The 20,858-nt window shown below is 41.5% G+C and overlaps 1 protein-coding gene and 1 long non-coding RNA gene across 2 annotated transcripts in view; one reads left to right on the top strand and one right to left on the bottom strand.

The window, feature by feature from the left end:
• The window catches only part of LOC148889264 (uncharacterized), a 61,180-nt gene extending 55,493 nt beyond the window's left edge, over positions 1-5,687 (top strand). Inside the window, exons 6-8 of the long non-coding RNA XR_016116829.1 lie at positions 2,585-2,677; positions 3,855-4,045; positions 4,900-5,687. This is a non-coding gene — a long non-coding RNA (uncharacterized LOC148889264). The remainder of the gene's footprint in view (positions 1-2,584; positions 2,678-3,854; positions 4,046-4,899) is intronic.
• On the bottom strand, positions 129-16,738 carry LOC148889263 (uncharacterized). The gene is made up of 5 exons (XM_089011439.1): positions 16,466-16,738; positions 14,758-15,167; positions 10,746-10,867; positions 1,374-1,530; positions 129-1,291 (listed from the first exon to the last, which is right to left on the bottom strand). Exons 1-5 carry the CDS (start codon positions 16,471-16,473, stop codon positions 1,266-1,268), a joined length of 723 nt encoding a protein of 240 aa, XP_088867565.1. The 5' UTR covers positions 16,474-16,738; the 3' UTR covers positions 129-1,265.
• Positions 16,739-20,858: the final 4,120 nt, after the last annotated feature.

Here is a 20,858-nt window from a genome sequence, read left to right as displayed (position 1 = left end):
GAATATCGATATAACGAGACTTTACTGTATATATATATATATATATATATATATATATATATATATATATATATATATATATATATATATATATATATATATATATATATATATGCTAGTTTTGGTTAACCTATCAATGTAATTTTCCATTAGATGCTAGCATGAAGTTAGCGATGTTTAATTCTCTTTTTCTATGTTTCAGTTTTCAGTAACTTGAACTCTTAAGATAACTTAAAGCCTCTTATTATACATTGAAATCTTAATGTTTTAGGAACAATGAAAATTCTCTTTTTCTGCATCTTGCGTCTTTTTCTGCGTCACTGACTCTGGCAACCAATCAGTATTTGTAGCGGGCTAGCGGTTGTGTTAGCGAACCATTCATTTCCTCTCTTTCGGGGAGTGTTTGAAAAACTGGTGGGCATGCACAGACTTGCGAAGCACTGCGCTAATAAACGGATGGAGACGGATGTCTGACAGATGATGATAATGATACTTTACGTCCACAGGCTCAAACCGAGAACGGAGAAGGAAAACGGAGCCCTACAAAGCAGTCCAGTACCAAAACGGGGCAAATAGTGCTGGTTTGATTCAGTTCGCGTGGTTTACACAAACACCGGAGTCTCTTAGAGATGATCTTGTTTTGCATAGAGGAGAAGAGTTTGATTCAGGAATTCATATTTATATACACATCAAGGAAGCGTTGTCTTTTTTTTAGCCTTTTAAGGAAGGGATGTGCTTGTAAAATGACTTATTCTCTCAGACTTTCTGGAGGGTGCTTGGAGGAATTAAAAAAACTGAGGGCATGTCTGAGAAATTTGTTAAAAACCGATAGTGTACTTTGTTGGCACAGAGATCCAGAAAACATCATCTGGATTTGAAATTTTACCTGTGGCATGTAAGAGAAGGTGCAATGTATTCAAACATGGGTTTAAAAACGGATGGGATGGGGAGGAACAGTTGAAACCGTGGCTTTTGAGCTGCGACAAGGTGTTTTAAGGATCCCTTTCGTCTTGGGAATTCTTGGACCCGCACATCATTTTACAACCCCGGGTCTGCAGAGTTGACACATTGAGCTTTCTGTACAACAACATATCAAACAAGTAGCCAAAAAAAGAAGTAGGAGAATGTACAAGGCACGCTTGGATTTCCACAGGCGGGGCTTGGGCGCGGGGCTTCTTTGTGTTCTGGATGGGAGTGCAAATTCCCAACTCTTTGGTTTCAAGGCTCGAAGAGGAGGGAGGAAAAAAATGGAAATCCGGACGTTTTTAAAGTTCCTTAAAGAATCCAAATCCTGAAATAAGAAGAAGACTGGTCGGATGCTACATCTTCTGGGTTTATTTTGATTTTTTTTCTTTCCCCGTCCGTGAGCTAACCCTGAGGATGATTCGGTTGGCTGTTGGGGTCTCCGCCCAAGTACCAGACGATCACAAGGACCAGGATGCCCATGCAAATCAGGAAGACTGGTTCCAGTTGGATGTGCAGCATCAATGGCGGGTTTTGATGGGCTGCTGCCCCTCTGCGCCCGACTCTCTGTATGAACAAAAGATGTTGATGTTACAATTGGAGAATGCAATTAGCAAATTTCACGTGAATGCTAGAGAGATGAAACACAGTCATTCATATAATTAAAAACATATAAAAGTTGAGGACACAACAACAGAAAGCCCCAATTAGCCTAGCCTGAAACAGCACCACACGATGATGTCACTCCTCGGAGGATGTTAGCCTCATGGCAGAAATAAAAGTTTATCCTGGAGATGGTTGCTATGTACCACTAAATTACTCATTTTTCAACAGACTGTTGTTTGTTTTGAGACATAACAGATGCTTTATTGTTTGTTTATTTGGATTTTGCCCCAGAGCCAACATGCTAATCTTAGGGTAGGGTAGATAACAGTTCGTTTTTGGATTTATTATTTTTTGGACAATTTTTATTTTGCAGCAAAATTGTTGAATGAATCACGCGTATCATTGACTGAAGCATAACTATACTTTCTGCTAGTGACTGACACTTTTGGCAAGAGTGTATTTGCTAATTTTAACCTTGTTGCTCTAAACTAAATTGGTAGGCAGTCAACCAAATTCAAATTTTTGATTTGAATTGAAGCCGAAAGTGAATTAATTATACACCCGGTTGGTGATTAACATATTATTGTTTCTCCTGTCAAAATGTGAATCTTGGCTACTTAGCTGTTGTTTGTTAGCTATATTAGCTAGTTCACAAACTAGGAAGTTTGTTGTTAGGTTTGAATTGCTTTAAAAAAATGAGTTAATTATACACAGTGGTGATTTCAACGTGACTATTATTGATTCTGCTCAAACATGCTCATCTTAACATGAATTTCTTAAACTCACAATGAAGCAATGTGTTTGTATAGCACTGAATCTTTCACTAAATATTAAAACATCTTCTGTATCACAAATCTGTAAATATGTAGAAGGAAAAAAAACAACCACATTCTTTCACCTCTACATATCGGATCACGTAACCATACATGTCCTTCACAACACACTCTGCATTGGTCGTGACCAGAGCAGGTGTTTTGGCCTGGCCTGATTTTCTTTCTTCTCTTAATCCTTTCAGTCAATAACGCCTTGCTTTGACCCGCATTATTTCTCACTCCTGCAGCAACAGACCGGAAATACTCTCAAATAACCACCACGGGACTCGAGAAAGGTGGGTCAAGAATCATGCAGACTTGAGGAACTGACTCACAAATATCACTTATGTAATTCCAAAGACATAGGAATTTTAGCGACTCCAGTTCCATTTATGCTAAAATATGATTAAATAATGATCTCCTTTAACTCATTCACTGTCATTCACAAATGTATTCGGCAACTGAAAATATGACAGAGCGCCATTTCCGAATTTGTTCGGGTTTTGTTTTTTCATGCTTTAGTGCCGATAAAGCGCTGGCCATGGCCTCTGGCAATGTTTTTTTTCCATAAGGGGGGCAGCATTTAACTTTTTTCCATCTTAGCACTTTGTTCCAGCTTCAGCTGTTGTTAGAGCGCGATACAAACCAATATGTATGTATTGCATTGTATTTTGGACAGACACTCTGATTTCAAGATCATATAGTTCCAGAAACATATACAGTAAAGTCTCGTTATATCGATAGCGGTTATATCGATAGTACTGCTTATTACGATACTATTTCTATGAACTCAAGGAGAAAATTTACATGCGGCAGGATCGGATATATCGATAGTCCGGTTATATCGATATTTTTTCCGACTCCTGAGAATATCGATATAACGAGACTTTACTGTAATTTAGGAATGAACCCTTTTTCTGATGAAAGAAGAGTGTCTAAGGTATTTAACGCTTTATTGAATATTTACGTAGTCCGAAAACTCAATATTCTGTTGGTCCTGGAATGACAATGACTAAAACCCTGGTACTGGAGTGGATACATTTTTGCATGTCTGACAGTGAATGAGTTAATATATTTTTGTGGATTGAAATAAAATGAAACATCCTGTGAATCCATAATCTACTGAACCTCGTTACGGCTAGCCAACATCATATGGCAAAGGATGAGTTAACTATTTGGCTAGCTGGTTTAGCTATTTCTACCGTTTTTAATGTTTCGATTCAAAGAACTCAAGAATACGTAAAATGTTGTTTATGACGTATTCGCGTCACATTTGCCATACATGCGGTTCGTTTCATTGGACAATGATGTCATTGCAAATAGCACAAAAACAACTGACTGCCACATGTATTGTGTTACAGTGAAGTATGCTTTTGCCTCAATATTCAAATCCCGCCTCCAGAGCTGACTTAAATACATGTTTTAAGATGAACCCCTTGCAGTCCGTCTGAAACGTATTATTTACTGTCGTAGGAAATTGGAGTTTGTTTGGGTTGGCGGGAGGATGCCCTGTCTTGGCCTCGCGCCTTTTGGAACGGATTGTAAAACACCAACAAGAGACGGAGTGGCACCAGATCGAGCCAGAGTGTGGCATATCCAAAGCTGGCTCAGTGGAAAAGTAAGCCAAAGCCCACGCGGCGTGCTAACGTCAAGACGGCGAACAGGTGAGGGGGAAAGACTGGTTTTCCCGGTTATGAATCATATTGTCTTGTAATTCTGCATGTGACCCGAGTTGCGTACATACACGCCAGACCAAGAGGCTTTTCCAGCTTTTCCTGTACACCATCCCTTTGACCTGAGTGCAAATATGTGACACCCAAAGGCATCAGTCAATCGTACAAACATCAACTTTTAACTAGTATTCAAAGAGCCTCCAAAAGTACAACTCTGCTGTAAAATGTCATTTATGACATATTTGCATCACATTTGTGATTCCTTATGCCCAAATCATGTATAGTGGTCATTGTGGCTCATGTCGGATGATGGAAAATGTATCATATTGGTAAACGGCATATTACTGGAGTTAATATTATTTAATGGGGAGCAAAATATGATCGTAACCAAAGTGGATTGGTATCACAATTATACGTCTGTGTAGGCTCTCAATCGTACAGGAGTGGTCCATCAATGAAAAGGTTTCTTCAGCTGTCATCTATACCTCTTTGAAGGTGTCGGACGTTTCTCTTCTCTGCTCTGATAGGTCCCTGAACGGACCTATCAGAGCAGATGTCTGGCCACCTCCACCTCTGTCCATGAGGGATATATACAGGGCCAGAGTTACCAGCACAACTTTAGTTTACTGACGAAGCTCTTCAGATGAGGAGCGAAACGTCCGACACCTTCAAAGAAGTACAGATGACAGCTGAAGAAATCGATGTCACAATTGTAGCGATGATGCGAGTGAATCGTATCACGCCGCTGTGTCGCAGAAGTGAAGCTAATCATAATGAGGTTGATGTTGTGACTGGGATTTTGATTGCTTGGTTGCACCATTTTTATGGTGTATTCATTTTTACAGCATCGTAAACAACTGGTCACCCACCCAGGGAATTTTGGATTGGATCTTTCCAGACAAGACCGCAACCTGTCATCAGGACGTAGCGCCATTGTTTGTCAATCATTCTTCAGTTTCGCTGATGGCTAACATCTGGTGCTTCTATAACGCGGAGCATGTTCATGAGGTTCAAATTGTAGAGTGTTTTGTTGTGCCTCTGGGGGAGGGATGCGATCGATGATTGCAAACTGCAGAAAGTCGATTATGCAAACACAAGGGGTTTGGTCATCCAACATGTGTGGATTGGCCCCTTCCAGCACTTACTCACATTAGGCAATGTATACACTTCTAAAAATGTTCAATTCCATCTTTATTTTTGACCACTTTATTCTCTGATGTTATTGATTTGTGTCTGTTTGCTTGAAACATTGCAGTCAGCCGTTACAAAAAACTCATGTGATACTGTTTTCTCACCGCAACTTACGATGCAGCCTCCCAAAAATAGCTCTTTGAACAGGGCAACACTTTAAGAAAAAAACAAAACAAATGGGCGTGCGCGCCCGTGCACAGAAAAAAAAAAACTGGCTCAGGCTTTGTTATCGTTAGCCTAATAGCATAGTTGCCTTAGTCATATTGGAACATTTTAAAAACAAGAAAGGAAAAAAACACACACACAACAAATTTGACAAACAAGAGTCCAGCTGGCTTAATTTAAACCTGTGCAGGCTAGCTAGCGTGACCTGCGTGACCGAGATGCTATTCAGACATTTAAAAAAAAAAATCTATTTTTAGCAACTATCCCGACAATAAGTAAAAATCATCACTTTGCTGCTGTGAAATGTAAATTTCTCCACTGTGAGACTAATAAAGGCCTATCCAATCCAATCCAATCCAATCCAAATGCCTTTGACACTTAAAGCGCTTCAAAGTGCTCAAAATTTTCCTCATTGCATATTTGAGAATCGGTGTGAAACCCAAGGCCTGGGGGCCCAGATCTGACCCGCGACATTAATTGATTTAGCCGCTCAAAAGCAAATCAAACATGTCAACTTCCAAGATGCTTTCGAAAATTGCATAAAAATTATCTTATTTAATAGATCAAAATTTGCCTGTGAAAATTCTACATACATCACAATGCAATGACAGCATGGGAAAAAAAGTTTTTTCTCGGGTGCAAATTAATTCAAAATGAAAACATAAATAACTCACCCTCCACCCCAGTTGGACGTAAATATTCATAGCGTTTGGATGTTGTTGATGTAGCTTTTAGTACTAAATAAAAGCTTGGCGCATTAATCTTTGGGTAGTTTTACCCATTCCTCCTTGCAGCACTTCCGAAACGACATTAAGATTCTATCAGTTAGATAATGAGTGGTGTTTGGTTTCCTCCAATCTTTGGCTGGTCAGACCCGAAAAACTTCTTTGTCATGGTCTGATAGCCGATGGGACCACATAGGCCTGATAGGCACAGTGCTGCAGAGATGGTTGTCACACTGGAAGGATCTTCTCTGTCCACGGGGGATTGCTGTAGCTCTTACAGAATGATCATTGGGTGCTAGGTCACCTCCTGATTGCTCACTTAGGACATGAGGCTGTCTCTAGAAAGAGTATTGCGGCCTCAGAACTTCTTTTATTTACGTTACAAAGGACACTTAAATGTTTTTACGTACTCTAATCTGCGGGTCTTCTTTGAGACAAAATGTCTGCTGTTCCAAATCATGTCCAATCAATTTGAATTTGACCTCAAGTGAACTATGATTAACTCATTAGCTGCCATTCCCAAATTTATTAGAGGATTGAAAACGTGACGTGGAGCGCCATTCCCGAATTTGTTCGGGTTATTGTTTTTCTTGTGGGGGCGGGGGGTGCCGATAACGCACTGGTCAGACCTCTGGCAATGTTATTCCCTTCTCAAGGGGGCAGCATTTTACTTTTGTCCATGTTAGCGCTTCGTTACAGCTTCAGCTGTTGTTAAAACGCTATATATATACATATATATATATATACAGTAAAGTCTCGTTATATCGATATTCAAGGGAGTCCGAAAAAATATCGATAATAACCGGGACTATCGATATATCCGACCCTGTTTGCATGTAATTTTCTCCGTGCGTGCATAGAAATAGTATCGATATAACCGGGACTATCGATATATCCGATATCGATATAACGAGACTTTACTGTATATATATATATATATATATATATATATATATATATATATATATATATATATATATATATATATATGTTTGTATTGTATTTTGTACAGCTGCTCCCATTTCAAGCTCAGATACCCCCATATAGCTTCGGAATTAACTCTTTATGATGAAAGAAAAGAGGTTTTTAACACTGTATTGACTGTTTATGGAGTCCTAAAACTCAATAGTCTGTGGGTCTTGCAATTTGAGTGAAAATGGCAAAAACCCTGGCACTGGAGTGACCACCTCTCCCGGCAAATTGGCGTTTTCATGTTTATGTTTGTTAAAGTAATTATAAGTGCCTTGCATGCTGGGTCCAAGAGGACAGTAATTTCATCTGTGCTGTATGTCATGCATATTGCATATTTGACAATAAAGCTGACTTTGACTTTGACCACATTTTTGCACATCGTCTGGCAGTGAATGAGATAAGGTGTAGGAGCCTCTCCAGGATGATTAGTGGACATACGTTGTTGAAGTTCAACAACGTAACTTTCAATTTTCAACTTTGTGTCAAAATCTGTGTTAAAATGCTCTTCAGCTAAGTTTTGTTGAGATAGTTCCCAGCATGTATCCCTCTTTTGTCATACAATCTATTGTTTCAAATGAACACATTTGACAACATACTGCATTGTACAATCATGTCGAATAAGCCTCACGTTTCTAAATTTTCAATCGCAACTCTCCATCCGTCCATACCGTTTGCTTAAGTCTCCGACACCCCGCTTTTGTCTTTGACATGCCAACAACGCGCAGCCGTTGACACCTGACGGGTGCGCAATGTTCCTCTGAGTTATTTTTGTCTGCAAGCACTCCCACTGAAAGACGACACAGTGTGTAATAGCCTCTGCCGAAATGTGTGCATGTGTATGTGTGTGTTTTGGCAGGATAATTAGACCTTGTGCCTTTACTCAGCGAGAGCCCTGTAACCACAAGGCTGAGCAATAATGTATCCAAAATGACATGGATACCGGCCTCTGACACACACACACACACACGGGCGCACACACACACACGGACAGACAAGCGCACACACATAACCCAGACAGCATTTACTGATGTCTGCAAACACACAAATGCATAAATCCAGAACACACGGACGGGGCAGATGTGCAGAAGAGGCACATGACGACACATTCAAAGTCACTCCATAAATTTCCCGTGAAGGCAAAGCTTTGTGTTGAATTTCAATGTTGCACAAATGAATGCTATCCAAGGAGCTCGCAAAGGGAACATTGGTATGAGGTGTCAAATCTGTGATATCATGCTCCTTGGTTTAAGAACTGCTTGACGTGAGTGAGTGAGTTCAGCTAAAATAAAATGATGGCTGCCAACACCAGAACAAAAAAAGAAAAGAAACTACAAAAACAGGAGCCCTGCGAACTAGAGCTTTTTGGGAAGGATTTAGAATAATAAGCAGTCATGTTCTTGTCGTCATCAACGGATGAATCCTCGCCTGTGTTTTTAGATCATAATATTCCACACTTGAAATTGTTACGCTTACACTTATCGGTGCCGTTTGCTTCCTTAAAAGAAGGCTAATCGAGTAACCATTGGTGGTTCCACTTTCCCCAAAAAGATTTCAGCCATTAGTGTCACTCAGACACTCCGATGTTGTGTTTATTTCCCCACAAGAATCTTGGAGTTTCCCCAAAAGAAAATACTTAAGTTGTGAGCTATTTGGTGTTCCACTTTCCGAAAAAGAAAATATTTAGGCTAACATTTATTTTTAGCTTTACTACGTTGCTATAAAAAAAAGCTGCTATATAGGGTGTGGGGTGTTCATTCCCCGCCCCCCCCCAAAAAACAGCTTTTGATTTTAGACTTTCCTCCAAAGAAAAAAAATAAGTGTACTACAAGAGTGTCAAATTCATTTTTTGCCGCGGGCCACATTGTAGTTACGTTTTCCTCTCGGGGGTCCGTTATAAAACTAGTTTTCAAAATTGAGTCAGAAATAATGACTTATTGTCATTTGAATGGGACAATTTGAAATTTTGGTTTGGACTTCAGAAAGCATCATGGAATTTAGATTTGCTTTCGCGGGCCGAATAAAATGATGCGGCGGGCCATATTTGGCCCCCGGGCCTTCACCTTGACACCTGTGGTGTAGTATATTTCATTTGCCGTGTTTTTAAGTTCAACTTGTACGCATTGTTTGTTTTCTTCTGGTATACCTTGCAGCTGCCCTTCCGGTGTATCATGTGGTCTGTACAATCACTTAATTGCGTCTCGTGATAAAATGCTCGAAAAGTGACACCTGGCACGAGAACAGGGAACCAAACTCTTTGCCTTCCGCTTTTGTTTCTCAGGCCAGCTCATTGTTTTAATACACGTGTGCGCACTTTGGAAACAATTCTGCACTTGCAGACACACACACATGAACACACATACACCTTCTTCTCTTTGTAACTTCCCCAATCATGTGAATAAGTGTTGAGTCACAGTGGCGACTTATCACGTTATCGCACTCTTCTCCAGCCTCCTGCCGGCTTCCTCTGCAGCTTTTTAATCTTGGCAGAGCCAGAATGAAGTCGTCAACAATTTGAACGCATCTAAATGCGGCGTTTAATTGTTAAAATCCACTTTGAGGTGCAACTCTGAAGAACCGGTGGGTGCACGCAAATGCAGTAATTGACTCGCGATAAAGAGCTGGGGAGTAAGTAAGTCAACTGTGCTAATGATGGGCTTTAGAGCAACATGGAAGAAAAAACTCAAAAGTGAGGCGGATTATGAGGTGGGCTCTGATGAGATTAAACAAGTCGAAGCCGCCAGGAAGAGATGATGCAACGTCCAGAAATCATGCCAAACCATACACTCCGTCTGCCTTGGATCATGTTGACAAAATGACAAGCCTTGACTAGATGATGCTTAACTTTATGGTCACAATAACTACAATCAGAAAATGTCATTGTGTAACCAAACAGTGTGTTACAGAACCATTTTTCATGTAAAATCATCAGTGTTAAAGTAGCATTTGTTTGTAATTACTGTCACACTGATGCTAGTTTCCATTAGCCCCTCTTTGGCATCCCGCATGATGTGTTAGCGGTGAACTTGAGAACTTTCAAGTGATGAAATGAAATGTTATGTTTGGAGAACTGAATCTTTTTTTGTTTCTATAAAATAATGCTAGTGAAAGAGTGAGACATAGGAATTCTTTCAAAAGTTTTATTAAAAAAATATTTTAATGTTTTTAAAGTGTGTGGAAAGAGTAAACATTTTTGAAAGTTTTAATATTGTCATATTTGAGCAGTGAGGATTACAATTACAGTAACATTGATGCTAATTTCTGTTTGCCCCTCTCCAGAGCTTCCAATTATATGTTAGCGTTAACCTAGCAGGCCTTGTATGATTTGGTGGAATATTTTGCTCTCTAAATGTACAGTGTAACAATGGACAAATACATATCTTGGGGCTAGCGTTGCTATTGGAAGAACCGTGCGAGCGAGAGTAGACTTTTCTTTTTCTCAATGGGGGTGTTATCTGATAGTCAACATGTCATGACGGTGAGAACAGGCAGCATGGAGTAAATTGTGTTTGTGTTTTCAAGTTTGCCTCTTTTTCAATTTCCCCTATCTCAGGGGGTCTGGAATTTATCCCCCGTAATAAATAGGGTGGCACATTCTTAATTTCAAGATGCAAAGAGAATCAACTGAAATGAAGACTGACCCTCAATATGTATTCATTGTAGTCATCTCCGATGTGTCGAAGATCCTGTCCGATCGCCACGGCCTGCATATCCCGCACCACTGCGTGTCCAATCCTGGCCTCAGAGCTCCTGAGACAGCTTCCTGGAACCAAATGCAAAACACTTCACTCCTAATGCGATCATAAAAGTGCTAGCTAAATATTATCGGGGAAACTTGGCCAATTAGCCGTGCCTGCGCCATCCCACCGGGATGCTGCCATTCATAAAAAGTGCGAGAAGACAGACGGGCACCGGCTGGTAATTACACAACTGGAGTCGGCTCAGTAAATCAAAACAAGCGAAGGAAGAGCTAACTTTCTAGAAGGAAGTCGTCGCCCTTGGAAGTCTCAAATGTATCCCAACACAGGTCACAGATGAGCTCTGTAACTGAGACAGCCCTCCGACTCAGCCATAGAATTACTTGGTATATTTATGTATGTGTGTGTGCGCATGCGTGCGTCTGTGTGTATGTTTAGTGCTATCAGATGGATGCTGTACAATGAAAAAGCGCTGAATGACCCATGTCTGCGCCTCACAAAAGACCAGCAGAACTGTTTTGACTGCACCCCCTGCCACCCCCCCCCCCCCCCCCCCCCCCCCCCACACACACACACACACACACACAAGTACAAACACACACACACACACACACATAAATATAAAGCATGCTACAGCTCAAAGGTCTTAATGGACAATGTTTTGGCTCTTACTATTGGTCCTGTACTCACAAAGAGTTGGGAAAGAAGGCAGAAATGCTGAGATTTCGACTCAATTTACATAAATGCAATTACGTGAGTCGTAGTGAAATCCTTAATTACAACAATAGCAACAAGACAGCTATAAGACAGTTGCCGGCCACTGTTGCACAGCATACCCCGAGGTCGTTAGCGAGGAGCTACCTGTAGTTTCACATTTTCAGGTGTTATGTATATACTGTCTATATTTTAAATGATTGTTAATAAAGGTGAGATAACAAAAGCCAAGTTTAGGATTGTCAACATTTGTATGTTCAAGTCAACATCATTTTCCGGCGCTGTAGGTAGAAGTTGCTAGTAGCTAGTATTACTATACGCCCTTATAGCTCAGATGCTATTTTATTACTATGAAATGTATATTATGTCAATGATATTAAAAAACAACAAGTCTGGATTGCAATAAATGTTCCAGAAATTACAGTGTGGTTGAGCGTATGACACTCCAGTCCTTTAGGTACCAGTATTGTGGCATATACTTCAATTGTGGCTAGCTGCTATTGTGGCTAGTTAATACGTTAACCCATTAACGCCGAGTGTGTTCATGTACACATAGATAAATTCATTTAAAAAAAATCTAAATACAATCAAAACAGAGTATAAAATAGGTTCAAACTGAGTAGATAATTAACAATGATACAATTAAAGGTATAATTAACAATAATTAATGTGGCAATAAACAAATTTAATGAATTTGAAAATGAATTTATCTGTGTTCATATGAACATGCTTGGCGTAAATGGGTAACGGCTTAAAAAAGTACCCCAAAATATTTTGTTTTATAAGCCTATTTTGTTTTATAAACCTGCAATATTCTAAACACCGCTTTGTAATTAATATTGCATTTGTGGAATATGAATGAGGGGCGACCATTTTGTCGTTTGCTGTCAGCTGAAAGTTGCTCAGGTAACCACCAATCACAGCTAGGCGTGCGGATGTCATAAGACCAAACTGAGAAAACAAGCGAATTCATCTTTCACTAGCACATTGTCAATCAGAATACTGTTTTTAGGCAAGTGGCGCATATTGTAAAGAAATACAGTATTGTAAATGTTTGAACAACGCCATGTTGTGATTGTTACTGTTTATTACAGTGTAGGTGGCAGTAGATGGAAGGGAAAAGCTGAAAGGGAAAGAAGAAGGGGTGACACTATTTTGGTCGATCGGGGCATATTCCTGTTTTACAGCTTACTGGTGACTTTACTGCTGTGGAATGTATATTGTGATGGTCATAAACCTATAACATAACAAGTAGTAAAGCTCAATATTAATTGATTAAATGACCTTTCCTCTTCAGCCCTGTCGGTGGCAGTATTGTGTATTCATAATTATCTACCTGAACATATTTCCAGGAGACAGACCAAAATGAAATACAATGTTTCTCATGACCCAATGTGTTTCCCCTCCAGCGAGGCCATATGAGGTCACCAATAATATTGGATTTGAGGACAAAATAGGACTTTGTGCAGAGTGATCTCGTCGTTGTTTGTGTGGCAGAAACAACAGTTTAAGGGGATCAGTGATGGTCATTGCAGCCTGTTTTGTCCCACGACGCAGTCCGTTTGTTACCAAAACAAGCGTCAGGGCGTTGCGGTGGCTAAAAGTGGGTGACAAATCAAAGTAGAGCTTACGTAACAAAAATGGAGCACTTTGGTGTCCCGTGGCTGGAGGTTATGGAGTTTTTCAGCTGAAAATAAAAGGCACTTTGTGAAGAGAAAGCTAATAATAAGATGCTGAAAGTGCCTATATATATTATATTACATCCCAGACGGGGCTTCACAATTTGTAATTTGGTTGTGGGAAAAATATATGCTATATGTTATAAAGATGGCAGAGCTCACATTGTTACAATTTATACAACATACGGAGTGACTTAACTCCATTGTAATGGGTTCACAATAAAACGTTTTCTACGGTCATCATTGTTAAACACGACAGATTTTTTTCATGATTATTACTATCCATCCATCCATTTTCAGTACCGCTTATTCCTCATTAGGGTCGCGGGGGTGCTGGAGCCTATCCCAGCCGTCTTTGGGCACTAGGTGGGGGACACCCTTGGTTGCCAGCCAATCGCCGGGCACACAAAGACAAACAACAGTCACTCTCACACTCACACCTAAAGACAATTTGGCGTGTTCAATCCGCCTCCCATGCATGTTTTTGGAATGTGGGAGGAAACCGGAGGATCCAGAGAAAACCCACGTGGGCCCGGGGAGAACATGCAAACTCCACACAGGGAGGCCGGAGCGGGACACGAACTGCCGACCTCTGCACTGTGAAGCCGACATGCTGACCACTCGACTACTAGGCATACCCATTATTATTATTATTATTATTATTATTGATTTATGCATTTATTTATTTTGTGATGACTGTATAGACTATTTATTTATGTGGAGTTTTGTTGACTTTCTCAGTCCATTTTTTTCAGCTAACTGAGTACAATCAACAAATTTTGCCTAGCAACAAGTGATTGCCCCCTAATCCGGAAAATAACCCAACCAATCCACATCTTGGAAGTCGTGAAATTTTTAATCGTGTGTCTTGTCAAAAACTTGTAAAATTTTACAACTGAACTGATTTTTATCTGACTTTCAGTGTAAAATGTGCCCCTGCCCACTCTCCCTCTCCTTTCTTTGTGAGCAGCGTACACCTCTATCCCACGTCCCCCAAGATACGACCTTGACTTGGTATGGCCTAATCTCTCCACAGTCACAGGTCTCCCTGCCAAATCTCCCTTATGACTCTCGTGAGGAGAAGATGAAAAAATGGATGGATATGGATGGACAGAAGGGTGTCCCTTTTGTCATGATACTTCTTGTTTTATATTTTCCTTTCATGTGGGTCTGTTTGGTTCCTGTCACTCTCCTTGTCCTTTGTCGACTATAGTGCAAGTTGCTGATTTAACAGTTTTAAGTGCGAGAAAGGACTCTGCTATGACTCATGTTTCACTTTCATGTTTTACTTTGATACCCACCCTGTAGTTAAATATCATGACTTGCACCAGCTGCTTCTGCACGAGTTAGTAAGATTTGGTCACTTCATGTTGTAGTGTACGACCTATTTCCAGTGGCCTCAGACTGGTGACCTGGAGTGTTTGTATGTCATTGGCTTTCAAAGCTGCAGCTGCAATCGCACAAGAGATTGTTTACTTGCAAAGCCTGCTCGCGTGACCACACTTGCTTTCCGAGTCTGGGCGTGCGTGTGTGTGTGCATGTACATGAGCATGTGCGCTCACTGTTTCTCTCCGGAGACGTCAAGCCGAAGACGCAAGGCAGCTCTCCCTGCGGCGTCAGTGTTAGGGGGCTGAGCGGCTGCGTAGAGGCGGAGGCACTTGGCGAGAGAGGCGATCCCAGTAGAGAGTCGCCCTCGGCGGAGAAATATCCGCTCGACGAGCGCCGATAGGGAAAGTGGAAGCTGGTTCTCGTCTCGAACACCCCGCGGCGCTTCGGGGAGGGCAGCTGGGAGACGCTGCTCCGGCGGCGGGACTGAGACCGCGACGCAACCGCTGCGAGTGCTCCTCCTACGCCGCCTTCCTCTGTGTCCGGCCAGCAGACGCAGGGGCCTTTCAGCTCTCTTCGGCTCTCGCTTGATTGAGGCCGCGGACGTCCCGCGATCGGATCGGCGGTCAATGCAGCCCCGTGAGATCTGCGGAGGTGAACACAACGGAGCGGTCAACGCGAGTTGCCAGAAGCATTCGATGACAACGGCTTCTCATCTCCGGGCTCCAGCGTGTCTTTTCAGCCTCAATCGGATTACACATTTACCACCGAATAACATGATGTGTTATCATCAGTCGCCCTCATTAAGTTTTGAAAGTTAATGTTCAGTGGAACTTTTTTTGCGTGTGAAAGGGAAGCAGACTTTCATAATGCGTCATATCCCAACATGGGAAAAAATATCGCAGCTAATTTTTGTTTATATCTTATTAACCCTCACCCACCACACCGGAACATGCAGTGGCTTTCTCGGTCGATTTTTGCCCCCATGCTTTTACTCGTGGACTAAATAATTGAAAAGGAAATAGCATTTTTTGATACATTTGTGAGAAGTGGCAAATTTATCTCTTCCTGTTTGTCCGAACTGAAAGCGATTTTTTTCGGTGCGCAGCCGCAATGATAGACTGCTGGTTGCGGACACATTCATTCTCATTAAAAAAAAATGTTTTTTTACATGGGGGGCAACAAAGCTAAATTTGTACCGAGTAAACACCGATATATTCAAGTCATGTGTCAAACATTGACCTGGTCACTATTCTTTTAATTGACGCGACATTGTTATTTGTAGCTTGAGCGCGTACTGGTCTGCACGTGAGACATGCGCGCCCTCAACAGGCTATGCGCACATTGGCATCTCTTGTCTTTTCCGTTGAGCGCACCGAAAACCGGCGTAAATTTGCTCGCTCCCCGTGTGTTTTTATTGTCATTATGATCGTCACCATTACGAAAAATATGTAGGTGAACCAGTCTCCTACGATCTGTCACGTGACACTACGAAAGAAAAAACGAGGGCGTGGGGGTGAGGGGCGTGAACCCCATGAACTCGAGGAGATTCGACGCTTTAAAACACGATTGAAATGACCAATGTTTTGATTTTTGTTTAATAATAGCGCTTGATTGTATTTAGTGCAGAACGTCAACGCACAATTGAACACGGACCGTAATTCAGGGAAAGAAAAAAAACTAAAAATAGTAAAGTCCCGTTAAGGTACATTATTACGACCATTTTGGGGAGATAAATAGTCAGGAAAAAACACTTTTGTAAAGATTGGCTTGAATTATGGGTCCTTCTTAAGCAATTATTTTTGTAAATGTGGTGCCTTGAATCGACGCTACGTGACAGCTGACTCGCGCCGGCGAGCCCGGGGGCAATCGTGACTTTGTAAAAGTTACAAAAGTCAATAAATATGAGAAAATAAGTACAGTTGGTATCGGGTTCAGACTCACCTGTGCATGTCAGTGATGACACATGTCGACCGGCCCGCCGAACAATGTTTAAATAACGTGTATTTCGAATAAATAACAAAGAGATTGACAACAACAAAAACAGTAAGTGTAATGAAATAGTTCCCCGGAGAAAAGTCCAAATAAATCCTCAAAGTTGTGCTGAACAATCCGTGGTGAAAAACATGTGAAAGGAGGTAAAAAAAAGTCCAACGGAAAGTCTTTTGTGTGGTTTCCTTCCTGTGTCCCGCTAGGTGGTCAATGACCGGCGGTCTTCTCTCCAACTCTGGTCTCCTCCGGTTGAGCAGCAGAATTATAAAACCGTGGTGGGCGGGGCCTAAAGACTTGACTCGCCAACTCGCCCGACTCTGTCGCCCCCTGAAGGCCAACTGTAGTAAAGCAGCTCGAAGTTTGTTTCTTTTTCAATGCTACTTCGTTTTTGAGTCAAAATATTACGTCGAGGACATAACTGCGGTCTCTCTCTCTCTCTCTCTCTCTCTCTCTCTCTCTCTCTCTCTCTCTCTCTCTCTCTCTCTCTCTCTCTCTCTCTCTCTCTCTCTCTCTCTCTCTCTCTCTCTCTCTCTCTCTCTCTCTCTCTCTCTCTCTCTCTCTCTCTCTCTCTCTCTCTCTCTCTCTCTCTCTCTCTCTCTCTCTCTCTCATTCGGTGAGAAAATTACAGGCTAATATTAGCGTTAACACTGTTAACTGTTAACACAGTTATATTTAATCTTTTTCCATCTATCTATCTATCTATCTATCTATCTATCTATCTATCTATCTATCTATCTATCTATCTATCTATCTATCTATCTATCTATCTATCTATCTATCTATCTATCTATCTATCTATCTGTCTAGCTGTCTGTCTGTCTGTGCCTGTCTACCTACCTACCTACCTAACTGTCCATCCGTACATACATACATCCGTTCCATCCATCCATCCATCCATCCATCCATCCATCCATCCATCCATCCATCCATCCATCCATCCATCCATCCATCCATCCATCCATCCATCCATCCATCCATATCCTATCTATCCATCTATCCATTTCCATCCATCTATCCATCAATCCATATCCTACCTATCCTACCTATGCATCCATCCATCCATATCCTATCTATCCATCTATCCATTTCCATCCATCTATCCATCAATCCATATCCTACCTATGCATCCATCCATCCATCCATCCATCCATCCATCCATCCATCCATCCATCCAATCTATCTATGGATTCAGTATATCTATCCTGTATCTAATCTGTCTCGGGCGTGCTGGGCCCAGCTGTCTTCGGACATTCGGCGGGCTACACCCTAAACTGGTTGCCAGCCAATTGCAGGGCAAACATAGACGAGAAGCCATTCGAGCTTGCAGTCACGCCTAAGGAAAATTTAAAGTGGTCAATTAATGTGCCATGAAACTATTTGGAATGTAGTAGGAACCTAAAGTACCACACAGGCACGAGATGGTGACATCCAAACACCACAGAGGAAGGCTGGAGTAGAATCCTGGACATTTGCGTATGCTCGTCTGTATGAGGGGTTAGGGGAGTGCACGCGTGCGTGCATGTGTGTGTGTGTGTGTGTGTGTGTGTGTGTGTGTGTGTGTGTGTGTGTGTGTATGAGTGTGTGTTCAGGGACATTCATGAGCTAATGCCAAATGCAATGCACCACTAATGGAACGCCAATTGGTTCCCATGCAATGATCCGTGACCTACACCCCCAACTCTCATCAGACAATAGCTGCCACCTGGACTAATAGTTGGTGTGTGTGTGTGTGTGTGTGTGTGTGTGTGTGTGTGTGTGTGTGTGTGTGTGTGTGTGTGTGTGTGTGTGTGTGTGCGTGTGCGCGCGCATGCTTCATCATATTGACTGGGTGCAACTTGAGAGGTCAGGACACAATAGCGCCGTGACTCTGAAGACCTAACACCATGCTGTGAGAGGTCACAACTATGTGACACACACACAGACACACACGGGTCCTTAATTAGCCTTTTCACGCAGAGGTTGCATAAGTTCTCTGTAAAAGTGTGTTCACACAATACTTGAATGTATTTGCATTGCAGCTGAATGCCTCTGGGCACATTTCTAACTGTGGTATATATTTCAAATTCATTTTCCCTTTTGATAAAAGACAAGTAGTACCGTATTCATTCAAAATGTTGTATACTGGTGTGTTGTTGAAGATCTTCCTTTCTGGGGTCTGGCAACGGGAGCAGAAGCCAGTTCGTCTGGAGGTGAGTGTCTGGGCGTGAGTCGTGGCTTACAGCAGCACTGTTGACCTCAGACTAGTTGAAGGTTTATCTTTCGGCAGTTCAACGTTTCTCAGCACACAGTCGAGATATGGAAGGAGTGGCTTCAAGGACAACCCTGTCAATGTCCTTGAGTGACCCAGTCACAGATTAGAAATGGATCTTGTTTAACAGGGATCTGAAAGTGATCTTTCATCACTTTGCTGCTGTGAAATGTAAATTTCTCCACTGTGAGACTAATAAAGGCATATCCAATCCAATCCAATCCAATCCAAAATATTGTCGTCCTCTCACGTTGCCAATATGTGACATTGTAACTGTACAAAATTGTTGTTTTCACTGTTAATTGTAAACAATAGCAAATTATCTTTTATTCTGGCCTCTTGTCTCTTCTTTGGGTTTAACTCACACACAGTACAGCATGTAAGTGCTTGTGTACATGCTAGTGTGTGTGGGGAGGGGGGTTAGGGGGGGGGGGCGCACGCATGTGTTCTCCGCTTGTTGAGGGATTGCACTGGTGTGCGAGTACAGTTGTTCTCACTTGGCTGTGATTAAACAGCAGTGGGACACACTTAGACACGCGCGCACAGACACACACACACACATCTTACTGTACTTTTCTAATATTGTCGTCACTTCCAATTTTTATCTTGTACTCCCAGCTAATAAAAAAAATCAATGTCAAATAAAAATGTAAAAGCAAGGTGGAATCTGCCATAATTGTGAGCTTTCAATTGTTTTTGCTGCAACAAATGGAGATGTGATGTGGTAAAACCAAACAACACGTGTGAGCGGTTGGTGCAGTTTGTCACATCATTATCATTGTCATCATCGTTGTTGTCGTCCTTCAAAACAATGTTATTCATATACAGTGATCCCTCGCTACTTCGCGGTTCACTTATCGCGGCTTCAGTGCATCGCAGATTTTTTTTTCAGGGGAAAAAACTTTTTTTTAAGGACTCTCTCTCCGAGAGAAGAACATTGTTATTGGTAGTTGTTGGCACTCTTTTTTTTTTGAGAATAGAGAAAAAAAATATTAATCGCATGCAAATGTGCAAACAACAAAGTAAAAGAAACAACATTGCAAACAACAAACAAACTACAAACAAAGCAGAATAAAATCAAACACACTGCCTTCCTTCCACGAGCTGTTCTCTATTCTAAAGACAAAAAAAGAAAGTGTTTTTTTAACTACATTGTACTGCGCGGATTTCACCTATCGCGGGCTATTTTTTGGAACGTATCTCCCGTGATAAATGAGGGTTCACTGTATCGCCAAAGGAAGTAAGTTCACCCCTGATGAAACACACAAATACACCTCTCACCAATTTCACTCATGCATTTGGGAATGCCAAATGCGGAATCACACATTGCATACCTCGCAACCTTGGCTAATAACTCTTATAAATGACTACAATTCCAGTATAAAAGTTGTGGTACGCCGTACATTACGATGTTCTCTATTCTCCAAAATTAAGATAAAACAACGCTAACAAGCGGAAATGCAGATAGCTCACCGCGCATGCGTACACTATGCTTCTATCAATCCTACCATACGAAGCGATAAAAAATATACGATTGAGGATTGCTTTTGCTGGTTTCCCGTGACAGTAGTAGCGATCGGTGGCAGCATTGTTGTTGGCTACCAGCAGTTGAGACGAACTGAATTTGAGCCAAAACGGTCTTTGAAAATCAGTGTAGCATATGCCACACTGCGACATAACGTCGCGGCAGTGTCTTAAAGCAGAGTGGTGACGTCATGGAATTGATGAACATGGAGGTATTACAATAAAGACAGTGGTCAAAGCAAGTCGTCTCCTCTCGTTCCTCCGGACATAACAATAAAAAAAATACAGTTTTAAAATTGTAGTACGGTGTACATTATTTGAAATGATAAAAAACGTATAAAATACGGGGAAAATATATAAATTGACAGGCATGCATTGCCTCAGGCTTCCCACGAAACAGGAACACAGTGTAACACGTAGTAAACAATAATGGCCGCTAGAGGACCTCAGATGTTCAAAATTTGAAAAGGAAAAAAAGAAAAGGAAAAAAAGAAGAAGAAAAAACGAACGAAGAGCGGGCCGAACAGGTTCTCCGGATGGCAGAAAAAAAGTGAGGAAGAATGACATCGAAGG

This window comes from Hippocampus bargibanti, linkage group LG13, assembly GCF_051943395.1.
Source record: "Hippocampus bargibanti isolate YZ-2025 linkage group LG13, ASM5194339v1, whole genome shotgun sequence".
NCBI lineage: Eukaryota > Metazoa > Chordata > Actinopteri > Syngnathiformes > Syngnathidae > Hippocampus > Hippocampus bargibanti.
Note: the sequence above shows the minus strand (reverse complement) of the source record. Positions and strands in the feature narration are given on the sequence as shown.